The sequence below is a fragment of the Actinia tenebrosa genome, unplaced genomic scaffold (genome assembly GCF_029948245.1).
Source record: "Actinia tenebrosa isolate PJP-AT-01 unplaced genomic scaffold, QUT_ActTen_1.0 PGA_scaffold8__29_contigs__length_14323225, whole genome shotgun sequence".
Lineage (NCBI taxonomy): Eukaryota > Metazoa > Cnidaria > Anthozoa > Actiniaria > Actiniidae > Actinia > Actinia tenebrosa.
Genome location: NW_028292585.1, coordinates 6,173,951 through 6,184,547, shown reverse-complemented (window position 1 = coordinate 6,184,547; position 10,597 = coordinate 6,173,951). Strand labels below are relative to the sequence as shown.

At 35.8% G+C, this 10,597-nt stretch overlaps 1 protein-coding gene across 4 annotated transcripts in view; it reads right to left on the bottom strand.

The window, feature by feature from the left end:
• Positions 1-2,907: 2,907 nt before the first annotated feature.
• LOC116306045 (homeobox protein Meis1) overlaps positions 2,908-10,597 on the bottom strand; it is a 78,023-nt gene continuing 70,333 nt past the window's right edge. For all 4 annotated transcript variants that reach the window (XM_089024082.1, XM_031716073.2, XM_031716076.2 and 1 more), the window contains 2 exons: positions 10,405-10,481; positions 2,908-5,575 (listed from right to left, as the gene is read on the bottom strand). In XM_089024082.1, coding sequence (XP_088880208.1) covers positions 5,008-5,575; positions 10,405-10,481 — 645 coding nt within the window. In that variant the 3' untranslated portion in view covers positions 2,908-5,007. The remainder of the gene's footprint in view (positions 5,576-10,404; positions 10,482-10,597) is intronic.

The following is a 10,597-nucleotide window of genomic DNA, read 5'->3' as shown; positions in this document are numbered from 1 at the left end:
TGTTAGGCAAGCATTTTTACAAAAAAGGATGTGATTTTGAAGTATACCCAGTAGATAATACTGGGAATATAATATCAAAGGCACACATATCTCATAAATACTCATAAATAAGTAATTAAGGGATTTGAATGGTTTTTGTGATACATGCACATCCAATCCTGAGCACGGCTCTCCTCTCAGCAAGCAGCATCTGACTAACCTCTAATGTACTTACAACAAAAAATAAAATGTACCAGTGGTGTTTTTGTAAACAGAGCAATATTGATTGATTTGCTATGGTTTTCAAATGTGGTTGTAGTCAAACAGGTGTGAACTGCATTGCATTTCATGCTTATCTTTTATTGTTATGTCTAAGTTATCCAAGTCATGGAGTTTAATCTTCCGACTCATCAAATATCAATGGCAAGACTCTTAAACACCCTATAATTTGATGTTAAGCCAATATTGATAAGATAGTTCAATGACTAGGCTTTTAGTGGTTCATTTTAAATGACAAAGCTCTTTTATATATCTTGTTTGGTCATAAGGAAACATCAAAGCATATAAAATATTGTGTCCCCAATTAATCTTGACACTGAAATAGAGTTTATCTATCTACCAATCAATCAATCTATAGTTCTTGATGAATGGCCATTAATTAAACTTTTGAAGACTAGTAGGGGGCTAGAAGCAGATTCACTGACCTGCATTAGGACTGGCCATCTCTCTTACTCTCCTCATTCTCTTCCCTACTTATTTTGTTGCAAATCTATTACAAGCACAGGAATCTTTTTACCTAAAATGCGGTACCAAAGATGCTATCCTTGCAGAGGAAAGGAGTGAGACTAGAAGTGGATTTACATGCATTATAATTAGGGCTGGCCATCTCTCATATTCTCCTCTTCTTCTTCCATTTCCCTTTCCATTTCCATTCCCTTCTTGAACTCCCACACAGTTTAGGAGCAGCATGAGTCTGCGGTGGCAGATCCAGGGGAGGGGTGCAGGGGGTGCGCACCCCTCCCTGGTTCAACTTTGTGCCCCTATACTTCGAAGATAACCAATACAAAATAATGTTTTTCCCTTTGATTCTAAGGGTTGCACCCCTCCCAGGGTTAACCTTGTGCGCAGCACCCCTCCCTGAACAAATTCCTGGATCTGCCCCTGGTCTGTCATCAAATTTTTCATTTAGAGGGCTGATCCAAGTCTTGCCTGATAAAACTGTTATACTTTAGGCTAATTTGACAGTCTGAAAAACCAAACATCATAAGGGAAAGATTCAGTGAAATCAAACAATCAACCTGATTACCCTTTCCAATTAACTCTATTTTGCTCTAAAGGCTTTAATCCAATGCCCTAAATTAGGATCACCACAAGTTCTATCAACCCCTTTAGAATTTATTAAGGGGTCAGTTGAACCTCTAAAAGACATTTCCGTGGAAAAGTTTACCTTATCAATGGACCACGCCTCTTGAACAGCGAACATGTAATTTCTTTTGAATGGGTTATTTTCAGCTTCATTCATCAATAACATAGAGAAAGAGAGATGAAATATCTAACACTCTGTGAGGTCTAATGATTCGATGATTACTTCACTATTGTATAATTGGTATCCTTCTACGGGCTAGCCAGCCAACTGACTGACCTTTTTATAGTATACATCATAAATGTGTCCCGTTATCAAGGTATGATCGCTGAGGCAGAGTTGCCCTTTGGATTTGTCACTCAACTAAGACGATTGTGGTGCTTTTATTAAACAGTTTTCCTGTAATGGGATCAAGCCGCTCATTGCCACACCTATCTTTGCTCTAACTTTAGACAGAAAACAGATTCCAACGCTTTTCTTAATAATTCACCTTTATTGGGCTATTGCGTTGAGTTTTTCTTTATCTTTATCTGTACGTGGAAAGAGCCTATAAATGTCAATAGTGGATTGGATGGCCGCACGCGTGTGTCGAGTGTGGGGGCTTTGGTGTTGACGATGTTGGTACGGAGTGCAAATGGTTTCTTAGCTTTTTTTTGAGAAACGCGACTGACCACGAAAATGTTAGTGCGGGATAAAGCAGAGAATTCTATCGAATGTCGAGTGCAAGTATTTGCTTAAAATTTAAACTTGATTGTGAAAATAATATTAATAATAACATAGGGTCGGGGTGTGGATAGGGGTATGTAAATCAATTGATCTGTTAGTAATAAAGCCCGAATCCGTCGATCTGCGTAAAAGTTTGTCAAATCTGAATACACAAAATGTCACAGTTGCCTTGTATCTTTTCTCTCGGCCGAGAAAACACAACGGTAAAACATTTCTGAAGAGGGTTTAGATCTGAGATCCGAACTCTATAACGAGCAAAACCGAACTCCGGACCAGAAAGAAAGAAAGAAACCGCAATGATAATGATTTATTATTTTATAGCGCCCTTTCTATATGGATGTAATCAAATTGCTCTTATGCAATTTACAAGCATGAGAGATGGTTAGTATGAAGTGTAGGCACTAAGGGTGGTCACTGTCAGGGTTTCTTTACGTCCTCAGTGGCTTTTTTACGTCCCTCCGATATTGGTTAGTAATGATGAGTGGAGAGACTGGACCGCCATTTTACGCGATCATCCGAGCAACGTGAAGGTCTAACCATTTTCAGATGTAATTAATACAAAGGCATTACCTTCTTCTCATTTATTTTAAGACCCCGAGTGTTGGTTCGGCCGGGACCAGGACCGCAATCTGTTGTATTTGTAAGATCCGCCAAGCCGATTATATTTTACTCTAAATCCGTTATCTATCCGGACTAAATTATTTACGACATCCGCTTACCCGGAGACTTCTTCAACCCCTCAGTATGCCATTGCCCTTAAGAATTTTACTATGACACAATAGTTCCTTGTCAGGCTATCTATTCTAAAGGTTCACAAGAAACACACACACTTCAATAGATTCAGTAAATCACATATTTATATACTCCGTATTCAGTTTAAAAGACTAAATCTAGATCTGCATTTACAAAATAGCGCCACATTCATATATGTTTATATAGATATTTATATATAAACAAAATACTAGAAACTGTTAGACGGGAATATAATACATCATCATTCATCATCATCATCATCATATTTTGTTAACATTTTTTCTTTGAACTATTCATAATCATAAAAAAGTGTAGCCTATCCTGTTTTTTCTCCTTTTTAAGGAAACTACTTTTTTGCCTATTCACACAATCATTGGTTTACACTTGAAACAGGAGTCATTCTTTTCTAAACATCGGGAAAGCACTAATATAACTAAAATCTCCCAGAAAGTTTTAACTTCTGAGCGCAATAAAAGGCTGTTTTCCCTTTCTAATAACTAACCTCTTTGACAGCTTATATATTTAAAACAGAAATATTGCCTTGTCCTAACTTATAGAGTTTGTTTTTCTTGTTTTCTAAAGTACGGTGAATTCAGGGCATTAGCACAAGACAAAAACGTTTAATTGTCTTGAAAAGTATGATTTGATGGCGGATGCTAAAGTTCAAACGACCTACGGTACTTTACAATAAAGAAGTTTTTGCACGAGTGGTAAGCGCGCTCGCGGTGCTGACTCCACATTGTTTTTGTTTGAATTATCCAATCACAACGCGCAGTTACGGTTATGGTAGGATACTACACTAAAAGTACTACCAATTTGCTTTATCGTTTTCCACTCATACGAAAACCAATCTAGCTACCTTAACTTCTGGCATATAGATCCTCTTGCAATAAATCCCGAAACCGGCGTTTTTACTCTCAATGAAAGAGATTCCCCACCGTTTGACTTGGATTGACAGCAAAGGAACTATAGATCTTTCTTTCAGAAATTCGCACTCATTAAACTGTAAAGGATTTTTTAAAATATCCTATGAGATCCTACGAGGTTAAGATATAGGACAAGGAAGCAAGTGAACGTGTTTGCCAATCGTAAAAAAATAAACGTAAAATATGGAACACAATCTCAAAAATTTTATGTATATAAAAATACAATAATTGAAGTCAGGATTCGTAACAGTATTTGAACTGTTTGTCTCTGACTTGGAATTTTTGAAACAGTTTTACAACTTTTTTTGCTCCTTTCTTCGCGTAAACAGCGCGCGCAAATTACTGAGAGAAAGATCTTTCGTTATCCCATTCGAAGCTTCTTGAAAATATAATTCGAACAGGATGACGTCACGCCTAAAGTAAAGTAATCTTGCTTACAAATATATAATATGTAAGCGTTGTTTATAAAGTTTGCGTATTCGTTTAATACGAAAAGATTTTCAAATTTAGCCACGGACCATCTTCTGTTGATAAAATTCTCACAATAATACAGGAATAGTATAAACTTTGTAACATCGATACTAAGAATTTTTTCCCTCAAACTCGAGGTAGTTAGACAATATTGATTTTCTTCCTGTGGCCCCAAAATAACGCCTTAGTTATCATTCCATTCTCTCCATGATATTCAGTGTACTCTTCAAACAAGTACAGAATTGGACAGCCAAAGTATACTGAGTAGTTTCAAAACTTAAACGTATGTTCCAACGATGAAGTGGCCATCACCTTCTCGTTGTACTTCAATTTCATCCTTTGTTTTATTTCTCTATATTACTATATCACATCTGAGCTAAAGACTATTTTCTCTTAAACAGAACAGAGAAAAATGGCTTCAAATTCAACGTGATTGAAAGGAATAATTATTCCAATACGTACCAACTGGGTAGAAAGAATAAAGGGATTGTTGCTATTCGTGTCTACGAAAAATAACCAAGTATTAACGCTATGGTATCCTATAGAGTTAAAAGTATTTTTCCTAGGTTCGCCGTCGGTACTCTATACATAATCTTTTTTTTTAATGACAAAAACCTTTTCTAGAATTTGTTCTCTAGTCTAGCAAGCCCTTTGGTTCCCTTTCCATGGCCCGAGCACATCAAGTTACTAAGTTGGTACATATCAGATTCTATGTTTTGAAACAAACCTAATGATTCAGTTAAACTCTAAGCAGCTTTGAGACTTGTCGTAGATAGAGTTGATTGTCATTTAACTTGAATGCATGTCCATAACTGACTGTGTCATGACCCCTTCACTAACTATAATCGAGGGCGAGGTCTGACTCGACGAAATAAGCTGGCCTGGATGTCCAGGGTGATGTGCATGTGCATGCGGATGTCCAGGAGGAGGCATCATCATAGCGTGAGGGTGTCCAGGAATGTACATTGGTTGTTGGACCGATGGTTGCATGGCTTGTCTATAGGCATGTGCAGGTAACTGAGCGTGCATGGTGTGTGAGACAGTGGTTGGCATCTGCATGGTACTCATCCCACTAGACACTGTATCCGGCATGTAGCCACGCGGTGGAAAGTGTCCTTGAGGGCTGCCGTCAAGGTGGTAGTTAGGATGCGCCTGTGGATGATGCTGTTCAGGATAGTACCCGGGAGGAGGATGCCCAGGACCAGGTCCATACCTCGGAGGACCAGGAGAAGGAATCCCTTGTCCCAGAGAATTTTTTCTTCGTCTTGATTTAAATACCGTGACTACTGGGGACTTGCCTGCACGGTTTGAAGCATCTATCATTGGCTGTACTATTCTTCTTCTGGCATTGATGAACCTGTGTAGGAAGAGAGGTCAGGGTTAAGAACGTTAAGGATCGAAATCTAATTAGGAACATGAAACATCCTTCATATCAGTATTCATTCATTAAGATAAGAACTGAGGGCTGTTTCGAATTCTCCAGATTATTGGAAACCTCAAAAACTTGTCAGGTCGCGATTATTTTACTCGTGAATAAATGATAATTGGGCAACAAAATATACTTTAAGACTCCTAATAACTTATAATATAATAATAATAATGATAATGGGAGTTCCTTATATAGCGTATTTCAGATATCTCAATGCGCTTTACATTTATGACCAGTGAAGGATTTTTACATCACGAGAAAAGAAGTGTCATCGTTATTCCATTCGAATCGAATCAGTAAATCAAAATGCAACAAATCGAACGATGAGTTTGTTGGGATAAAATAAGACGTCTTTTTTCATCTCTAAACAAAGCAGTCAGTCAACGTGGAAACAAAAACTGACAATGATGTTGACAGCAAGACCAGCACGAGACACCACGGCCGTAAGGCATCATGGGGCTGCGGAACACAAGTTTTGTCAAAGTAAACCAAAATCCAAACTAGACACGTATCGAAGAAAATTCATCCATCTGCTATATTGAGGTTGATAGGTTTTGGTTTTCCGGATTATGTTTAAAGCTTTTTGTGTCATGAAAAGTTCAAGGAAGGCTCTTATCACTCCAATTCAAAACATCAGTAGCTTTCTATCAAACCACTTCCTACTTTAATTACATTTAATTCCCATGCCCGTTAATTGTCATCTAAGTGAATTGATCTGTCACTACCTACAATGGAAATCTGTCCAGTTTTAAACGTTTTCTATAGCACTTAGGGATAGACTACCAAATCTCTGATCCTTTAGCGATGACAAATGAATTATTTAAGTGCCATATTGAGTTGATTAGGTTTTTAAGTAATCTAGTGTGAGCCTATGCTGACCGACTCTCTTTCAAAACCGGCTTTCAAAACCGTCGGAGATATAACAAAATACAATCTTTATAATCTGGTAATTAATAATTCATATGCGAATACACCGCACATTTAACACCTATACATGCATTCCAATACAAGGGAAATTCAGTACCAAACCTTATGAAACGACAAAAGAATCAGTGTCTAAAAAGACATGTGGTCGTGGTCGCAAGACGGGAAAGCAGTAACTATTTGAGACAGTTCTTAATGTTCTGTCTTTAGTTTAGTTCTCACAGGTCATAGCTTGCCGCCACGCCACTTTTTTGACATATTGTTATAAGCAACCGTAGTTGTTTAGCCACGAATGTGACATTTACCTCCACAACGATCTTCACAAATGCTATTGTCACATGGCATGTTATTCATTTCGTGGCACTTTGTGAATAAATTTTGATCGTTCTGAAAGGTTTTATTGAAAAGCCAAAAAGATAACACATCAGTGTTTTTATATTTTAGAAAGGTGACATATGAAGTTAATTCTTTTATTTTAATGCGTTTGGTGTGCCTATTTCAAAGAGTTCTTTCTTTTTCTGCTCCATTCTGGAAGACACGTTATTGAAATCCTCATTAATAAACGTGTTTTTTTGTTTTTTTTTACATTGAAATAATTTTTTCGTTTTAAATGGTTGAGAAAATTCAAACTTGAATCAGGCTCAACGACAGAATGATTAGAAAAACGAAGTTTTAAAGACCATATCTGCGACAATTTTCTTGGAGTATTCCCCTGGAGGGAAAGTAATTTTTCATTAAAAATGATATTTAGATGAATATTCGGAATTATTGAGATGGGGAAAAAAAAAACAGTCAACATTTGGCAGAGATTTCAGTAATATAAGGATTTCTTTTAAGAGTCTTTTAACAGCTTCAACTTTTTAAAATCTCATTATCATCTTTTATTAATCTTTTCCATTCTATTTTATGAACGTGTTCGCTTGGTTTATCGTGCTGAGCACAGTGTGTTACCTCTTACATAAATCATGTACCTAAACAATGACTCAAAACAAAGGATTGCTTACAACTACCATGTCGTATCATCGTATTCGGAGAACAATTGATAAAGATAATCACTGCACTTCGGCGCACTTCACAATAAGATAAATAATAAACTTAGAATATAGGGTGGGGAACTGTTACATCGAAAATAGACCGCTTACTATAGACGTGGCATAGTATTTTGAGTGTCGGCAAAAACCTTTCATCTGATTTGAAAACAGTTGGGTTTTTTTTCTTCTAAAAACCCAAGACAAGTATATATAATGATGCTGTTTTCCTCCCAAAATTTTACCTGCTCACACTGTCTACGCTTTGTTTTAAGCTTATGAAGAGCTTAAAACGAAGAACATGCAAAGAAAAACACGCTATAATACAAGTTTTGCGAAGACATCTGAGTAAAATCCAGTTTTTTTTCGATGTATGTTCCATCATTTTGTAATCAAAGTATCAGAATTTTTAGTGTTGATAAATAATTCAGTTTTAGTTGTTTATGGGATGTCTGTTTAACTAAAAACATGGAAAACAATCAGAAACAGATATTTTCCTTGTCTGAATTTGAAAATTCAAGGGCTTTTTGAGTTCTCTGTCAGGGGTTCTCGGGTTCAAAGAATGTCTTTTCTATTTCTAGAAGGTCCTTTAGGTACCGGCATGATGAGAAGTAACCCAAAAATACTTGAAAAATATTTTAAAATTTAATATTTTTTCCAATTATTTCTTTAAAAAAATTTAAAAAATCCCATTTCAGTCTTTTGTCATCTTTTTTCCCCATTTCAACACGCGGTTGTCGTCAGACCGTGCGCTGTGGCAATAAGCACCAACGGTAACAAACAATCTCATCAAATATTAATAACGAAAAGCATAGGAACGGCATTCTAGAGTTTTGAAACCTTTTTTTCCACATATGAAATTTAAACTTTTAGACGTCAGAACTATCTAAAGCAAACTAAATAAACGTCAAGCTAAAAGCAAGAAAAAGTGACATGGAGCGAAATCAGAATTTAAAAATAACAATAATAAAGTATGTTTGTCATGTTGGCACATATGTTTGCTAAGCTTTTAGAAAAAATCGATTGAATATCGTGTAAGGAAATTGTCTTTTCTTGTTCTTTTGTTTGGGCTTGGAACTTGAGATTACTAGAAAATACATGTACAAAAATTACAGATTTTGTATTGTTGAGAAAAACAAACAGGTCTTCGGCAATACAAAAAGAATAGAAATGAAAACCTTCTTTTTTTCTTAATCTTTTTACTTTAGAATTCCAAATAGAACAAACAAGAAAAATTCTCTTGTAAACAGACTATTTCCAGTGAAACGTATAAGCCATTATCGATAGATTGTGACTTAATCAAGATTGATCGACGGTTAAATTAATTGTCACCTATTGATCAATTTGGGTATATCAGTGACCAATAAAAAAGAGGGGGATCTGCTCTTTAATTCCGAAATAGGTCAGCTTTGACAGTCAGTGTTTTAAACGTGGACACTTCATTAATTGTGTGCTGTTGTTTTGTTTAAGCCCCAGACGCGAATCATAGCAGATTAAGCGCTATTCATGGCATTCCTGACAACCCCAACACAGGTTAATTGGGGGTTTCATTGATGGCCTGACGTTAATTCTTTTAGACAACTGGCAATTATACATTGGTTTATCATCAGTCACTTTTAATTGGACCGATTCGATAATGAACCACAATAACTACGCACACGTCGTGTTTCGTGTCGAAACTATTCTTTCATTGATCGGTAATGAAACGTAGAACCGCACAACAACTCTAGGCCTGCCTTAAAAGCAATCTAATGAGATAGTATCTTTGATTGTCTGCTTATCTTTGAGCTTTAAAATGCCTGCAAAAATTTCTAATTTAAAATCAAAGGGCGACGACGATCAAAAGATTTTTGCTTAAGTCAACAGAGAGGCACAAGAAAATGGAATGTAAACGTTTGGATTGCTTTGTGGCTGCTAATAAGGAGGCCAAAGTAAAAGCATTGCTTAAAGCAAAGAAAGGAAGACTAATTTAGATGATCAGTTCTTTGACAAAAGGCTTTTTGTGTTAAATCCAATTTTACCCATTTTTTTCCTTTGATTCATATTTTCGACAGCATGTCCTTCAGCTCCAGCAACATCAAAATTTGCATTCAATTTTTAGAAACATATCGTTGTCTCAACAAGGAAAACAAAGAAAGAAAAAAGAAAAAAAAAGACGACACAAAGAAAAAAGTTATCTTTATGTCACAAATTTAACAACTAATGTCAAAACCAATACTCTTAAAACATATATTCTCAAATATTGTTCCAGACTTCCAGGATTTTGTTTTTACAAAGGGCGATGAAGCCAGAATGAAAGGTGTAGCTATTTTTATACATTTTTCCAAATTTATCACTGGTCTTTCCTTTATAAAAAGAACACATGTTGACAAAAGAGTGTGCTTTTCCTTGAAATAAATTTATTAGAGAGAAAGTGGCATCAATATTATTCATGGACTTGGATTTTAAAAGCCTCTATTTTATCTTGAAACGGTATTGATTTTATATGGTAAACTTGGTGGCAATTAAGAAGTGATTCATCTTGCCCACTCGTTAATTATGGAACAAGAGTGACATCTTTGTCAATTAAATGGGAGGGCAAAAAATTAATGGTAATAAGTATGTCGGAAATTTGATTAATAGAATAAGATTATGTTGTTGCTTCATGTTTTCATTTATTATTAACACTTGTTTGAGATAAGAGATATTATTTCTTGGGATTTTTTCATGTTTCGATGCCGCGTTGAGGAAAGGAATATGTATATATGTCTTGAAGTTTTCAATGTAAAACACAATTGAAAGAGTATTATAAATGTGACATCTTACCAATTGTTTACTTGAAGAATTGTCAGACCAGTTTCTTGCGCTAAAGATCTTTTCTGTTCTTCTGACGGATATGGGTGCTGTCGAAGGAAGAGAAAAAAATCCAACTTAATTTCGCAACTACACAATAAAAACACATTAACAACATAACATGACAAGCGGTAAATCTCAAATACACTGAAATCACAATCGAAAT